The sequence below is a fragment of the Python bivittatus genome, unplaced genomic scaffold (genome assembly GCF_059951505.1).
Source record: "Python bivittatus isolate LINGU-HERP-01145 unplaced genomic scaffold, Pbiv_v1 ctg000480_np1212, whole genome shotgun sequence".
NCBI classification, from domain to species: domain Eukaryota; kingdom Metazoa; phylum Chordata; class Lepidosauria; order Squamata; family Pythonidae; genus Python; species Python bivittatus.
The window spans coordinates 100,889,315-100,906,444 of record NW_028277075.1 but is presented as its reverse complement, the minus strand read 5'-3'; the positions used below and the strand labels follow the sequence as shown (position 1 = coordinate 100,906,444).

Below are 17,130 nucleotides of genomic sequence, written 5' to 3'. Positions count from 1 at the left end.
TTTTGTACTCCTGAAAAATGCAAGCAGCTAAAAAAAAGTCCCTTTTTCATTTCTCTGTTCTGTTCTGTTCAAGGCTGAAGTCACCCAAATTCTTAAAGGAAAAAAGGCTGTGAGCTATTAAAATTATACCTAGAGGATTTGGGGCACCAAGCAGAGTCTTCCTAAGCACCAGTCTGGAGCCAACTTATTTCATTTCTGGCATTCATTTTGAAAAAAATAGGCATCCCAATGGCTGATACCCATTCTTAATGACACGGGAGCTAATTTTGGAGGAAATCATATTTTATTAGAAAATCAGCAATGCAGTTTTGAAGGTTTATGAGGATGCTATTGAACCTTGCTGGCCTATTTTTACAAGACTGACAACTGTGCATCTTTCTTTGGATCAGTAGTATTAAATGTTTGGGAGAATTAATACAAGAGCAGAGTCTTGAGTCATATGATAACTAAGGATAGTTTTATTCAAAGATAGTCTCAATGTCTTAATAGGTAACATCTGTACAAATACACACATACTGTATATATTCTGGACAGAAATATACAGTAAAATTTAATCCTAAGAGTAGCTATGTATTTATGTATACTCCCATATTGTGTAGGTTTTCCCACCTCTTTCAATGTTAATTCTGTGTGTTACACTGCTTTTTACTGTTTATATCCTATTCATCTTTTTAAAAAGAAGGAAAAAGCAGAAAACAAAGCTATGTATTGTCAATCATGTAACTAATCAGGTCCTCAGTCATAAGGGGTAGGACCTCCATACAAAGGGAAAATAAGTTAGCTCCATCTCTGCTGCTCTTCCATTAGCAGGTAAAGACATTTTTTTAGCCAGGTACATTTACACTGAAGCCGACTTCCTACTGAAGTAGGAATGATTGCTTATGCTTGTTGGATTAGATTCAAATTCTCACTCAGGCATGAAACCCTCAGCCTCACAGGCTTGTGTGACAAGAATGTTGGAAAATGAAGAACCACATACATTGCCTTGAGTTCCTGGAGGAAAGAGAAGGTATACATGAAACAGTGTTGGTTTTACTCGATGAGGGTTTTTAAAAATTCCATTATATTAAATTATTATTGTTAATCCCTTTAAACACTAACATTGAGAGGCGTCCAAACAGCAGGCTTTAGGACAACATTTTTGTTGAAGTCTAAAGGTACATAGACAGAACGAGAAATTAAATCTTTTATTTGATGTGTCACCTATTTTTCTACAAACTTTTGTTATCATTTTTGCTGTTATTCTAGGACACCATTGCTGGTTGCATATGCATTTTATGAACTTGAACTCTGTGGAATAGAAGTCAGGACCGTTAAAAATGCATGCTCATTGAAGTAGCCTATACTGTTGCATACAAGCTAAGCCTAGATTCTAAGGAGCAAGTCAAATTATTTATTTCCTATGCAAAAGAATTAATTTTTTATGTGCTGGTAAAAGACTCGTCATTATAGCAACTATTAACATTCTTTTTCTCTCTCCAAACCAGCATGAATGCTAACAGCATCCTCGGAGAGAAAAAACTGTCACTATTTATCCTTCTTGACCTCAGTGTACCTGTACTATATCAGGAAACAACTAGTTTATCTATAACAATTACCTAGTATCCAAGTTTAAGTAGAGAAGTTATGAAAGCTTTACTGTCATCCAGTTTTCTCTATATATCCACATTCTCAGTGGTTTGTTTGCTTTTTTAAAAGGATACATAACGAGGCTAGAACATTTCTACCACTCTAGCAGATAGAGTTTCAAAAAACGGCTTCTCTATTCCAAGCTGTAATTGCTATAATGATATGGTTGGGAATGTTAAAATAAGGGTTTGTGGTCACTAAGAAGCTATGCCAAAACAAAAATGAAAACCTCCATCATTTCAAGGAAAAAAAAAATAACAACGGAATATACAGTTTTTATTGTGAGAAAAACAAAACAGAAACTGCCTGAGCCATTTGGTCTATTACTGCTTCCCTAGCTAATTGGTGTTTTTGTTAAGTGCAAGTCTGTCAAATATATGAATATTTTATTCTACGCGTTTAACATTTCCGAGGCTGCTGAATAATGCACATTCGTTTGGGAAATACATTTTTTTCCAGAGTAGGCCGTGGCTTTTCATGTGTTCCTTGTGCTGCGGCGGCTGGAAATTTATGCCTCAGCTGCAGGAGTTAAAAAAGGAGAAATAATTTTAATCATTGGTTACAAATTATCAACATTCAAATCAAACCTAACAAAAGAGCTTTTTTATTAGTTATGTATCAAACGGACTGGTCAGTTTCAAAATATTCAAAGTGCACCCGATCAATTAAAAGCTAGCTAGATTTAAAGATGAGATCCTAAGAGAAATGGGTCCATGAGAAAAAAATGAGAATGAAGCAGCCAACTTTTAAATACCCCAGAACTTTAATACTGAATAAAAACAGAACACCAAATTAAACGAACAAAATAACCCTCCTGGAAATATTTAGTTAATTTAAATAATACAAGAGAGGGGCATAGTAAAATAACAGGGAAGCAGGCCTGAAATCCTATCCTGGCCAGAATGTTCCTCTTTTTGGACTCTTGGATGATGATTCCTGCTCCCATTCACCATCCTCAATTAAAGGTCAGTCACAATGCCAGAAAAGGGTTACCAGTCCAGAGTTGTTTTTTTAGTTTTTGTCTATCCCCTTACTACATTATCAGCAGATCAGGAACTGGATGACAGAGAAACAACTGATGTAATTCCTGGCATCAGACTCCCAAACTGAGACATGCTTTTTCTTTGCCCGCCCTCCCTCCTTTTAACTTGGCCAAAGCTGTAGATTCTGAATGGCAGGCAACAAAGTAAAAATACAAAATAAAAACAAAAAGGCTAAATAACTATTAATAGTTTCTACAATTAATAGAAAAGAGACACCTACATTTCAGATCACTGGTTGTGGGGAAGAATAGCATTCTCCTACTATAGCTCTTACAAACAGTTACAAATTTCCACTTTATTCTGCATTGGTCAGACCTTCCTCAAATGCTAGGGCCAGTTATGGATACTACATTTTAAGAAAGATTAAGAGAAACTGGAACATGTGCAGAGAAACTGGAACATGTGCAGTGAAACTGGAACATGTGCAGTGAAAGGAAACAAGGATGACTGCAGCCTGGAAAATGAACACAGGCTGAGGGAACTGGAATGTTTAGTCTTGAGAACAGATGACTAAGGGAGGGATATGACAGGGCAGCGCTCTTCAAGGATCTGGAGATGTTACATAGAAAGGCAGGATCTATTCTGTACCATTCCAGAGTACAGGACATGGAATAATGTTCTTAAATTACAGGAAGGTGAATTCTGGTGGAATGTCAGAAAAACCTCGCTAATAATAATTGGACAGTGGAACTAATTACCAAGGGACATGGTAAATCCTGTACTGGACAGGCATCTGTTAGGGAAGTTTTAATTTGGGTATCTATACTGAGCACAGATTTGATTTGATGGCTTAAGTACCCCCTTCCAATTATATTACTCTATACATCACTGTATGAGATGTTTAGAACCCCTCCAGGCTGCTATCCTGAACTTCAGCTCCACATCTGGAGGTCACAAGATTGGGGAAGGCTGGTTTAGAAGGTTTGAGATACTCAGGATATCTTGGGCTGAGAGCTACATTTGGATGATATGCCAGGAATTGCACTTTGCACAATAGCCAAAGATAGGAAAAAAGAGTTGGAAAGCACAAATTTAAAATATGCAATAAACTAACTAGTTGTGCAACTTTGCTTAGGCAGCAGTCTGTCCCCAAACGTTGGCAGCAAATTCAATACAATGCCAAAATTCAACAAGATGCAGGAGGCTCCGGTGATCACATCAAGGTCATGGGTTAATAAAGCCTGTCCTAAACACTGTGCACATACTATACAGTATACATTTCATTTGTTCAACTGCAAAATTGTTTGATGGCAGTGTATTAGCTATCTCAGGTCTAACTAGCAAAACGAAGCCTTAGAATAGACCCTACATCTTTAAACTGGGGGGAGGGGGGTTCTTAACCTGAATTTACCATTAGGGCATATACACTTCACTGTAAAGAGATGAAATAAGCAGCAGACAGATGTTATGCCACTGTCTTCCTGCTAACTCTGTTCTGATTGTGCACTTTTAAAGAAGCCAGCACCACTTGACAAAAGGAACGTTTAAAAACTAATGAAAATTAATTTTCATTAATTGCAATTAAAAAAATTGTACCTTTCACCCCATTCTGATGCCTACCCAGATGAGCTTCAGAATTCTTTGTGGGGGAGGGTAACTAGAAATGTGTTTACAAAATACAAACATACCTCACATTTCCCACAGTGAGACAAAATGGCCATGGATTTCAGTATTATAGGTATGTATTTATTGCATTTATATCCTACTTTTTCTCCTGTTACTTGAAATAGTGTACGTGTTCTTCTTCATACTATATTCTCAGAACATCCCTATGAATAAGTTTAAGAGCTGGAAACTAGTCCAAGCTCATTTATGAAATTTTATGACTCACATTTGAACCCTGATCTCTCCAATATGTTTCAATGAGTATTATACTATATAGCAGGGATTCCCAAATTTAGTGGCATTCTACTGCCTTTTTATTTTTTGGAAACTGTCATACATCTCATTTAAGCCTACCTCCTTTAACAAAAATGTCAATATATAGTTCAGTTTTTAAAGAAACACAAACAGTTGATATACATTTTTGTTCTTAAGTAAAAATAAGCAATAACAACTTTCTGCTAACAAAAAATAATTAAAGAATAATTCAATTGAAAATTAATAGAAATAAAACAAATCTGCCTTCCTGCTTCCTGTCAGCTCATCCATTCCTTACCTTCCAGCCACATATCCACCGATCTTCAATGTGTTTCCATCCTTCCTATCAGACTGACCTCTTCCCACTGATTTTCCCAGTCCACCAGAACTCCATTTGAAAATTACTGTATATTTTTATATTGATAATTTTTCTAAAAATTTCACATCTCTGCACCCCCACTGGAATTTCTTCAGGTTCCCTGGGCTATACCTCCCCAGTGTGCTATACAAAAAGGACAGCTTCTATGCATAGCATATCTGTAGGCAAAGTAAGCAGAGTGACCATTCACAGTAGTAAGAGGTGATAACAGAATCACCCAGTTAGAGCCAGTATCCTGACTGCATAACTTATAAACATTTAAATCTAGATTATATCAATGACAAACTATTTCTCTTATTTACCATAAGAAGTACATTGGCCTCTCCCAAGATGATTCTGTTCTTACCATCAATTCATATTTTGAATGGTCACTAATATAATTAATTAAAAAATAGGTCACTGACTGTATTTTTCATATGTCATGGACGGTTTGTCCAACTATTTTGCCCTCTTCCATATCACATTTATTTTACATGTTAGTTGAGGATCTGTCAACTGAGGACAAAGTATCTAATGAAGCAACAAGGCCAGCAAACTTAACTTCCTAATAGATCTGTTAGTTAGGGTTTAAGATGCCATAAAACGCATTTTTGCTCTTGTTACCATAGACTAATATATGCATCTACTTCTGGACATTGTCATTATCAATTCAAATGAGAAATCTTGAATGGAATGTTGCTCTTTGCTCTATACTTACTTTCTGAAGGGTATCTGTTAGTAAGATACTCATGCTCTGTACTTTTATGATAGGAGCAGAGCTGCAAAACAGAAATAGAAAAGTTTTTGATATTACCAATTAAATCCCCCTCTCCAAATTTATGATTAAATCAGATGACATTGTGTATCTGGGCCCTTGTACATTCAATTTTTATTCTTTTTACATAATAGTTGGTCTTCCCCATGCCATAGTCCTATGATTACGCTTTAACATGATGTGTAAACCAGTCACTGTAAGGAAACCATACAGCATAAATGAGGAATTTATTATATTGGGTAAAACATATATAAATTCATTACAACATTTGCAGTGAAAATCCTCTATGGATAACTAACCTATCTGTCAAAGTCAATGACTAGTACAATAAGGTTGTTGATAAAAGCTATTGCTGCAGAAAAAACAGTATTTTGATTTTAAAAATGCAGGAATCACTGAATGGACTCAGGAAAATATTCCCCATTCCCCAATGACAATTATGATGTAAATCGGTCTGAGGGGCTGGGGGGTGGAGATTGATAAAGTTTTTCAGCAAGTATGCTTTGTGCCCACAGGTAAGACACAACCAATTACACATTTCTGCTACAAATGTGTAAGCCTAACACACTGCTCTTATTCCCCAGCCTTCCCTTCTTCTACAGCAACTGGCTCTTATTTAACTAGGGATAAAAGAGGTTAAGTGCAACGCCAGCATTGTTGATTCAGTCCTTGTCTTAGGCATGTAAACAGAAAAATGGCTGAGATTTTCTGGATTATTAGGATAAAAAACATAATCACCCCTCAGTTATGACCAGTAAGCAGCTATGAAACCAAAATTAGGAGGTACAATTGAACCAGTGACACAACACATTTTAAAATGTTTTCTACTGTAATAGCCACTACTCAAAGAACTTTATCTATCTGTCTTGCTTGTTAGTGGAAAGGGAAGTCAGTAATTACAGCTTAGCTTAGTTCCAGGAAAAGGGTTTGTAAGATGAAAGAAAAAACTACAATTGATATTTCTGTGTTTGAGATTTTGTAAAAAAAAAAAAAAAAAGGTTCCAGAAAAAAAAATAATTAAAAAATCCTCAGTACTGTTATATAATGCACACCTCCTCAGCTCTTATTCAAGCCTTATTTCAAGTAATAGAATGAGTGCATTGTGAATTTTATCACAAGTAGTATATATGCCTCTATAATAAAACACCAACTAAGGGACAAATGTATTTTCCAATGGCGGGAGAATTTTAAACAGCAGTGGTAAAGACCATCATCCTAATGTTTAAGATTTAGCTAGTTTCAAAATGTTGTAATGTCCTGGAACAGATACAAACACTCTAGGTGCTGAAAGGATGAGACAGGTAACAATGAAAAGATTTCAGTGCATATTCTTGAGGAAGTGAGCAGTAAATGCCAGAAACAATCTGTGGTAATGTAGCCATTTAAACGTCATATCTCTGCATCTACTGGCTGAGCAGCTATGCAAAGCCATTCCAAGAACTGAAGTCCTGAATTTTGAACAGTTAAAAAGAAAGCTATCCACACACAATTTCCTAGTCCTGATGTTCCAATAGAAGAAAATATATCCGGAAGAGAATATATCCACAAAATATATAACTCCACAAGTGAATATATGTAGCTCGGAGTTGAACAGTGGAGTCCTGGGTGCTCTCTGAGCTTGGTTGTTTGCTTGCAGACGTTTCATTACCCAACTAGGTGACATGATATTACCTAGTTGGGTAATGAAATGTCTGCAAGCAAACAACCAAGCTCAGAGAGCACCCAGGACCCCACTCTATTTGAAGTTGCTTTCTCTCCAGATTGTTTCACATAATCTTGCATTTTGTTGCTGAAGTACTATTTACAATAAACAACCTTCTGTTATGCCCTAATTCATCTACTGTCCAAACAGAAATAAAATAAGAAAAACATGAGCAGGTCATATACCTAGTCTTCTCTTTTCCAGGGAATTTAGAACTTCGTTCAACTGGTGCATTTTCTAGCTTCTTAGAAACTCTCATGCCTCCAGCTTTGACTGTTGAAGAAAGCGGGAATAGAGTATTTTTCCAATATTATGCAAAAAGAGAATAATAATACATTTAATATGCATTCAAAAGTGCTAAAAAGAAACAAGTCTAGGTTTGTATGTCATATGCTAAACTAAGTTTGTTTTAATCAAGGTTCAATTCACACAACATGCTAAGCCACAAACAAGTATGCAAGAGCTGGCTGGTACAGAGATATTTGTAAACACACAAACAGGTCAACCACATTTTGGGCTTGATGTGTTACATGAATGTTGCCATAGGCTCAATTAACACATGCTAAGCCAGAGGCTCTCAAACTGTGGATCACAGTCCAAAGAGTTGGGAGCAACGGGGGAGGGGTCATAGTCACACATTTTTTACAATCTGATCAGGCTCATATATGGAAAGTTTGAGCACTGTCACAGCTCACTCCTTGCTTTGCCTGTGCTAGCCCACAAAGTTTGAAAATTCTTGTGACAGAGTAAAATTAATTATTCAAAGTGATATATTTATTGCAGACAGTCCCCTGCTTACCAACAGGTTAGGTTCCAAGAGGCTGTTCATAAGTCTGTTTTGTTTGTAAGTCCAACCAAGTAAAAAGTAAAATAAAGAGAAGGCAGGGCAGCAGTGTGGGCAGAGGAGCCCTATCTTCTGCTGCCAGATGAGGCAGGAGAGGGGACGGTAGTGGAGGAGAGGGGAGCAAGGGACGAGTGGGTAGGGTACAGCGTGCTCCATTGCCAGGTGAGGCAGGAAACCTCCACCCCCTCTCCTGCCTCACCTGGCAATGGAATGCGCCGCATAAACTAAGCTTTTCTGGGAACTCCAACTCCAATGCAAACAGAAGGCGGGAGGTGTGAAAGGGTTAGTTTGTGGTGCGCCTCAAACTAACCCTTTCCCGCCTTCTCCTGACTTCCGGATCTGACTTCCAGTTCCAACTTCCGATCCCATCTTGTTTGTATCAGTGAAAGTTCATAACATGAAAGTTAGCAAGTAGGGGACTGTCTGTATACTTATTTCTTGCCCAACCCTAATCGCACCAAAAGTATTAGATCAGTGTTTCTCAACCTTAGCAACTTTAAGACGGGTGGACTTCAACTCCCAGAATTCCCCAGCCAGCCATGCTGGCTGGGGAATTCTGGGAGTTGAAGTCCACCCGTCTTAAAGTTGCTAAGGTTGAGAAACACTGTATTAGATTTATTCATTGGAGGAGGATGTCAAACAGATGAGCTTAATACTGGCTGAGTTCACAAAGCAAAGTCAAACAAACCATATTATGGCTTTGCAACTTGCATAAATTCGGCTGTTGGATCAATCCACAGATCTGTTTCCCCCCGTATTGTTTATTGGCACAGTTGTTTTGGTTTTCAAACAGAATATTTCTTATCCACTCGAAGACTTCAACATGCACATGTTTTCTGTCCACAAGCTACACCCCTTGAATATCTTGATTCTTAGGTTATACTTAAAAACAGAGTTATTATTGTCCCTCTTATTCAACGAAGAAGACATTCTTGCATTTACATGCAGTGCAGCCTAATGAAAGCTGGTTGTGATATTTAACCAGAAACATTGTGTTTATTACAATTGTGAAGTTTGTTCTCTTGTGATGCTCCCCCACATGGCTACTCTGCCCTGGAAGCTGTAAGTCATAAGGAGATCTCTTTCTCCTAATGGGATATCAATAGATTGAAAAGCACTGTGTAGTCGTGGCATTCCTAAAGATATCAGCAGAACAATCCCATGTATTTATTGCAACTATCTCACAGGCAGCTTAATATGAGCCATGTTGGAAGTGCTGCAGTTATCACCATACCTACAATATTTACTTGAAAATTACTCTTACACATGAAAATGCTTGATATAGCTTTCCAAAATATTGAAGGAGAAGATTTTAATTTACTGCTAACTAAGCCTTAAGTTTGTGCCACCAGTTTAAAAGTTTATTTTGAGCCATAACAGTAAATAGGCATAAACAGAAGTAACAATCTAGATTTAATAATATTCTTGTTAGAATTGTATTAGCACATCACCTGCTATCTATCTTGGAACAAACAAACATCTGATACTTCATGAGAAATAGCACTGATCTGCTCAAGAGTAGATTAAAAGATTCTTTTTTGCTGTGTTAGTCAAATGCACAATTTCTGCCTTCTGTTACATGATAATTATGTTCTGCCTGTCACTCAGAAAACCAATTAACACCAATTAAAGCTATGATACAATTTAAAATGGAGTTAAAGTGATATAGAAATGTTTGAATCAACTGCCCAAATATCTGGAGTTTTGTGTGGCATAAAGATATTGCTAAATATTGTTTGTATCAAATTAAGCAACAGTGTAATGATCTGTTCAGAATCTGAGAGTGACATTCCTGCTACTCTGACCTTCCTCTCTTATCAACTAAGAGAACAGCCTCCTCCAGTTTACCTGCAGGCCTTTACTAAAAGATTGAAAAAGTCTCTGCCCTAACTGAGGGGTCTATGGGGTTCTAAAACTGAACGCTACCCAGTGCTAAGCTTTTTAAACTTTATCTTATCCTCTTCAGTAAAACTCTCAGGGAGAATCTTGTCTTCTGTTGAAACAGGCTGCAAAGAAACTGACTGTAGGAAAGAAAAAAATTACTCCTGAAGCATTAAAAACATTTTGCATAAAATTCACATGAAACAAACGAGAAATTCAGATACATATTTAAATACATGTAAATGGATTATATCTTTTAAGCTACATGGATCCTCATTACAGTATAGTTTGATAAAAATTAACCAGGAAAGTATTAACACTGTACAACAAATACAAGGAATCCATTCTAATGAGACTTTAAAACAAACGGGATTGTAACTGGTGGTGCAGTGGAGAATATATGACAGTATACTAGTGGTGTACTGGAGAAAAAGCCTGTTCAGGAAGGGATATATTATTTAGATTTTGTCTGAGGAGAAAAGAGACAGCATTTAAAAAATGGCATGTCAGCTGAGAAAGATAACTAAGGGTTAAGGAGAAGGTTTCACAACAACTGAGAGAGAAGGAATGTGTGGGTATGTACACCTGGTGCCTCTATTTTTTGGCACCATGTCAAGCTATTTTTATTTGTCAAGGTTCTTAAAGCATTATTTTTAAATGTTTTATTTCTGCTGGATTATTGATGTGAAATCTGGATTTTTGTTTGCAGGCACTACTTCTGGGCAGAAAAATAAAACTTCAGTAAATAAATAATACTTTACATGAGGTCTTGTCATGTTACCAGTTTTTTGGATTTCAAATAAAAATAAAGGGATGGTAGGACAAGACTAGAGCATATGGATGTTATAACTCCTATTTTGTATCTCCGACAGCAAGACTGCCACCAACCTTTACAGTATTATTCTTTTAGGTATCCAGAATACCTCAAATATTTCTTTCTGGAAGTATAATTTTATTTTAAAATCAAAATATTTACAAAATCATGTAAATAGTATCCATTTCATCAATTTACTATAAAAATAGATAGCTGGTTTAGGAACCTCAACTGATTCCTCCAAACTATGGAAATTCAAAAGCAGCAAGAGCACTGGGACTAAATAATTAAAATAGCAACCGCTTAAGGTAAATGATCTGCTAAGAAGTATACTTAGGTAAGTTGAACGTAAGAGTCTCCAAACCATAAAGGAGAATTGAGGGTAGTATGATGTAGTATTCAGGAACAATTCAATCAGATGAAATTTGGCAAGTCCTTTGTTATTTTTTTCTGTTAGAGAATAAAGCTATGATACTTGCAACTCTTGATCAATCAGTAGTGTGTTTAAACAATGTTGAATTGATACAATTTTTATTCCAGCCTTATGCTAGGACAGAATTGACAACTTCCTTGCCCTTAAAAGGAAGGAAGAGTAGGATGAAGTGTAGTGACTGACCCACGATCTAAGATTAGCTTGTGCTATTGGACTGATAGATTAGTTTTTAACCATGATTTATTGAACAAGCAACTATATTTGCACAACATACTGACCCAGAGTTTATTGATTTACCCCAAACTGCCTGCCTCCACACAACATAGTCAACAGATAATTTCTAGGTCCAGTGTGCTATACAGATCCTGATTAACTGAAGAAGCAAAATCCCCACTGAGTTCTTCAAGGAAACAAGGTTGTCTTTAAAAAAGACTTGCAGCATAAAACTCTGATTGGCTGTTATGTTCAAGCCACACCTACTTCTGCTTGCCCAACCAATGAGAAAGGAATATCAGACAGAACTGGAGGAAGAGGGAAGGGATTCCGTATTCCTTTGTATAGTATCACTAAGGGTACTTATCTTACCAATGGCTATGACTGAGTGAGTAGCTGTCTAGATAAACAAGACAAACTATCTACCCACACTTCAATCTGTGTGTTGTGCAAATCCAGCCACAGATGACTGGTTTGGACATTATATAACTGCATATCATAGTTTATACACACAATAGTATGATTGACACATAATGCTTAAGCCAAAATCAAACTGTGGTATGACTTACCATGTTACATCTGAACTACATTGCACCCTCACATAGTTCCATTTTAATCAGAGTTTAAAATCTCTCAGAGCCACTTACTGGTGGAAACAGGAGTAAAATCAGTCGATCTGCCTTCCTTAATCTGGTGCATTCTTATGTTGGTTTTTGATTTCTATCAGGTTGTGGGGAATGACAGGGGTTGTAGTCCACTATAACTGTCTTGGGGTAACAATGTGGAATGTTAGTTGGAGGATTGACAGTGATGGCTGGCCAACTCAGTTTCCTATCTCCATTCAAAATGCTTCTATGAGTCACAGGTAACCACTAAACTAAGCCAACACTTAGCCAACTAGTGATGTATTTCAGTTGCTAACCAGATCTAACCCAATTACAAGGCTAGCCCTGAGCATGTGAATAAGCTGAAGTCAGAAAGCATGGCAGATGGTATGGTGCGTCTTTCTTCCCCTTTCCTAGGACTTAGGCCGTTGGTCTCCTAACCATGATCCAAATAAGTCCTGCTGTAACAGCTCTCTTGGGCCGCTTCCCAAAGGGAAGCGCTCTGGAAATGTAAAGGCTCGTCGTTCGAAACATCTGGGAAAGAACAGCAGCTGCCGCGCGTCGAGGCCATGCGTAAAAAGCCTTCGACAGCAGATCCATGAATACGATAATAAAGGCACGGGGAGGGGGCTGGCTGAGAGAAAGGTAAGGGCTCAGCTCGTAAATCCCAGTCGCGATAAAGATCAAAGCGCCACCCTTCCCGCAGGCGCTCCGCTGCTGCCGCCGAATAAAAACGAAGCAAAACAAGGAGGTCGTCGCCTGTACTTTGGCCTCCGCTCAGCTATGCGGAAGGATAGTGAACGCGACGGGGGGAGAACGACATCGCGCAGCGGGCAGGAGGAAGGGAGCAGCAGCGACCCCCCAAGCTCACCCCGCAGGCGGGACGCGTTACGTGTTACGTATCTAGCGCGCCCCTTTGCGTTTCCCCCAATTGTTACTGTGTAGGCGAAGTCGCACCTTTAGGCTTTAAAGAACGGACGAGCCCATCCAAAGGGAAACTTGAGGCGTTGTTGAGAAGATTGGAGCCACCTCATTCCCCTTCCCTAAGTCTCAGCTTTTTGGGGGGGGGGATGCAGCTTCTCTCCAAAGGAGAGAAACTTCCACGGAAGAAATGCGTCACAGGCCCCCCCAACGGCCCCTCTGCCTTTCTCTGGCAACCCGCCTCTTACCTGCGGGAGAGCGCCCCCCTTCCACCGGGGAAGGCGGCAGGGACAATTCCGGATTTGCCATAAGAGTCCGGCGAAAGAGCACGCGATCTCACTACTATGTAGCGCTACTACTAGCCCTAGCACGTAGGTCGCTGCGTTGCTTTTTTATTGGGAAAGCGGGGCGGTGCAGCCCAAAGAAAGGGGCGGGAAAGAGGAAAGCTTGGCGGAGTTTCAGAAAACTTTGGGACGTGCTTTATAGAGACTGAGGAGAAAGCGAAGGAGAGACTAGGGTAACACATCCTGCTTACAAAAGGTTTTTTTACAAGCCAAAATTGACTGAGCCATGTTTGATTGGGGTTTTGAGTAGCGTGAGAATCTCTTTTGAGATTCTCACGCTACTCAAATGAAAATTATGCTTTTCATTATGGTTTATTGTGGGTTGTTAGGTGAACCCAAAAGGTGGTAGCCACAGTTCTAAGTAAGGCTAGTTTGACATCACTCTCTGCTTCCTTCTCGTCTTCACCTAACCTGATGACTGGGTTGATGGATCACACCAAGCCATAGTGTTTTGTTGTGTTTGGTTTAGGTTTGTGTGAACTGAACCATGCTGGTTTGTTTGGTAAACCTTGATTAAATTGTAGCTGTGAACCCAGTCAATAAAAGAATACATGTGTCTAGGCAGAAGAAAGTAAACTAAGCCACCATTTATCTTCCCTTTTCCATTGTATAAAGAGAGAAATGTATGAGCAGGCAAGAACACAGCAATCTAAGATAACAAGTTAGTCTTCATAGCATGTTTTAGAGGTTTTTTTTACTGTGCTGATACAGCAGGAATAGTCCAGTCTTAGGAATCACTGGGAAATGATCCCCTTTGGGAATCTGGTAAAGCCTACAGATTCCCTCTCAGAAAAATGTATTTAGATACACAAAGTAAAATACATTCAAAGGAAACCAATTATACTCAAATACAGTTATCAAAGTATTACAAAACATAAATATGTGATATAGGAATGTGTACCCTCTATTAATCCATTAAATTAGTAACAGCATCTTTTTTGGGGGGTATAATAATTTTAGATAAGATTTACTGAAATTAACCAACATTTCCAAGTCTCTTTTTGTGTTGCTGAATGATACATTTTCCTAACAAGGAAAGCCTATTCTCCTACAGCAGAAAGGAGCACACTATAATGGGGGGTCTCCTACTGCAGAGGCGGGGCTTAGAAAAGTTCTGATGTTCCTTCCTGTGGGATGGGATAGCTCTTCCCCAGTTTTGGAGTGGCAAGGCAGAAAAAAAGGACAGAGAAAAAATATTTGAGAAATGTGGGAGTAATGGAAAGCTGTGGAGATGGGGCCCCATTATATTTTCTTCCTCTTTTTTGATGATATTGAATGCCCTGATTCTGCCATAGTAGAAGGCCTTCACCTTCATTGTAAGTGAGAGAGAGCAAGCAAGAGAAGGTAAATAGCATCTACTACTTTCTCTTGCCAGTATAATTATTTCCCAGGACACAGTCCAAAAATGGCAAAGCTGAAAAGAGGGGCTATCCCATGGAGGGAGAGTCCTTTTTCCCCTGTTCTTTTCCAGCATCTGCTGAGAAGACAAAGGTAAGGAAAGAATATTATTAATAGCTTATCCTTATCCTACTGTATAAGCATACTTTTTCAAGTGCTGCTTAGCATCAAGGATAGTTACGTGTTTATCAGCAGCTTCGAATTTCAGGCAGACTTCCTTCCTCACCTTGTAATTCTCGCTTGATAATTTAAACCCTGAAAATATAGAAAACTGTCCAACCAGACCAAATTCATCAGTTCCCAGAATTTCATTGTTTTTGACCTAACTGCCTAAGGCAACTCCCAACTGGATTAAGACTATGATTTAGCCTTAAGTGCTTTAAGCTCACATACTCGCTTTCTCCAGTATTCACTGGCCTAAAGTAGGACATTCAGTATTTTTACACACTTTTTCCACCTGTTTTATTCTTATCTCTAAACAGTTTCAGCTTACTGGAAATGTAATGGATCTTAATGGTTTAAAAAACAAAGTGAAAATCAGAAATCACTGTTTCAGGTTGTCCTGTTTTATCACACACACTAGTAGATAAGATTAATCATAGATTGTCCACGTTTGGACATAAGGCATCTCAACACAAGGTCTCTTATACGGTTCAGAACCAGCTACAGGCATGTTGGATCTCGCAGTGTCAACTGTTTTGGGAGATAAATGATTAATTTCTTACTCTGGCCAGATTAGTTGAAACCAGATCAAACCTAGGTCTTCACTTTGCAGCAGTGCACTTCTGCAGAGCTTCAACAGCTTTCAAAGCCGCCTGCTGACCATGATGACTGAAAACTGACAGTGCCGTTTCCTGACCTTTTGAGTTGGAAAACAGAGAAACCCTGTAATATAAGTCCTAAAATAAACAAACCACTGCTCCAAAACTCTCAGCCGAATTTCAGTCTTGCCCACACATGTGATCTGGCTCCACCTATTCTGCAGACTTCCAGGTTCCAAAAAGCATAGTATTAAGTACAGCCTTTTGTCCCCAGCAAGTTGCAGACTTGGCTCTTAATGTTTCTGTTGCTCCAGAGTACGTCTGGTCTCCAGGATCCAAGCTGGGATGTCCGAGTAAACCTGAACTCAACTTTTGTGTTGAAAATCCACCATTACTGGGGGCAGCCTATTGTATTTATTTCTTATTGGGGAAATTTTTAAAGAAGGGCTGTGCCACTAGGAAAAAACTATGCCCTCTCATTTCTATAACATGTGCTGCTCCTCTAAGATCTATAAAATGCGCACAGTTTCTAGTAATTGCAGTTAAGTTATACTGCTTTGGAAGCGCATTTAGGATGCAAGGACTTGTAAAAACTCAAATGGGAAGCAATATCTATTTGGCATGTGATTACTTTGAGCTCCTGTAGACATGCATAAACAAACTATAAATGACCCTCTCGCTCAAAAACAAAAAGAAGCAAAGCTGTAAGCCTCCAGTGACCTCGTTCCAAAGGAAATCATGTCTGGATAATGCTTGCACTTGTTATATTTTCAAGGCTGGAAAACAGGATTATGAGAAATACAACAATAGGTGTCAAGGCTAGCCTGCCTTTTTGCCTAAAATCCTGGTTATTTATTATGTTAGTGTTTAGGGAGATTTGGGAGTGCGTAAAAATACTTTTGTTAGTGCTCACATACAAATTTCAGTTCCTAAATAGTTGTGCAAAACAGCCTGGGAAGGACTATGAACTTAAAAAGCAGCTCGAAATGGGTTGAATTGACAGAAGCAAAACAGCTGCTTAGATGAAAGATACCAGCCATTGCTGGGTGTGCAGGAATTGCAGTTAAATACCATTAGATCTGTTTGAGAGAGAACATTTGTAAAATGAAATAAAAACTTTTGTGCAGCACAATTGTGGAAGAATGTAAGCAATTTGAATGTTAATATATGTTTTAGCATAGAGCTCCTGATCCTAGCAAGAGTTTTAATGCAGCAGCCATTAATTAGCCAGCTTGTAGCCTAGCTGTATGTCTGTATTAGCAGTTAGCTTTCAAGAGGAAGTTGGTTAGACAGTTAGAACTAGTACAAAGTTGTGGTTTGACATTTAACAGTTGTGACACAACATAGAGAATCTATTTAAACTTGTTGCCTTTTTATAATCAATTTGTAACCAATCCTGTTATACTCCTGTAGTTCCTTGTTGCTCAATCATAAATATAGGTAGTCCTTATTGAACATCCACTCTCATTCAGCAACAGTTCAAAGTTATGATGGTGCTGAATGAGGGGGAGTTACGATGGGTCCTCATAGTTGTGGCCATCACAGTGTC

At 38.4% G+C, this 17,130-nt stretch overlaps 2 protein-coding genes across 7 annotated transcripts in view; one reads left to right on the top strand and one right to left on the bottom strand.

Annotated features, from left to right (window-relative positions):
- Positions 1 to 435: 435 nt before the first annotated feature.
- On the bottom strand, positions 436 to 13,494 carry DAPL1 (death associated protein like 1). The gene is made up of 4 exons (XM_007435853.4): positions 13,327 to 13,494; positions 7,553 to 7,640; positions 5,609 to 5,669; positions 436 to 2,148 (listed from the first exon to the last, which is right to left on the bottom strand). The coding sequence occupies exons 1-4, from the start codon at positions 13,385 to 13,387 to the stop codon at positions 2,029 to 2,031; spliced, it is 330 nt and encodes a 109-aa protein (XP_007435915.1). The 5' UTR covers positions 13,388 to 13,494; the 3' UTR covers positions 436 to 2,028.
- Positions 12,663 to 17,130, top strand: part of LOC148215089 (uncharacterized) — a 43,053-nt gene continuing 38,585 nt past the window's right edge. For 4 of the 6 annotated variants that reach the window (XR_015797247.1, XR_015797245.1, XR_015797246.1 and 1 more), the window contains exon 1: positions 12,677 to 12,802. Coding sequence is in view for 1 of the 6 variants with exons in the window: in XM_088146590.1 (XP_088002716.1) it covers positions 14,857 to 14,913 (57 nt within the window). In the remaining 5 variants the exon portion in view is untranslated. Of the gene's footprint in view, positions 12,803 to 14,707; positions 14,914 to 17,130 lie in introns of those variants that run through there. The other 2 variants (XR_015797243.1, XM_088146590.1) reach the window with 2 other exon arrangements.

Coding starts and splice junctions, on each gene's coding strand:
- DAPL1 (XM_007435853.4), bottom strand. CDS start 13,387: ATGGCAAATCCGGAATTGTCCCTGCCGCCTTCCCCGGTGGAAGGGGGG. Junction 7,641..13,326: donor AGGGGGGCGCTCTCCCGCAG/GTAAGAGGCGGG, acceptor TTTCTTCAACAG/TCAAAGCTGGAGGCATGAGA. Junction 5,670..7,552: donor CCTGGAAAAGAGAAGACTAG/GTATATGACCTG, acceptor TCTGTTTTGCAG/CTCTGCTCCTATCATAAAAG.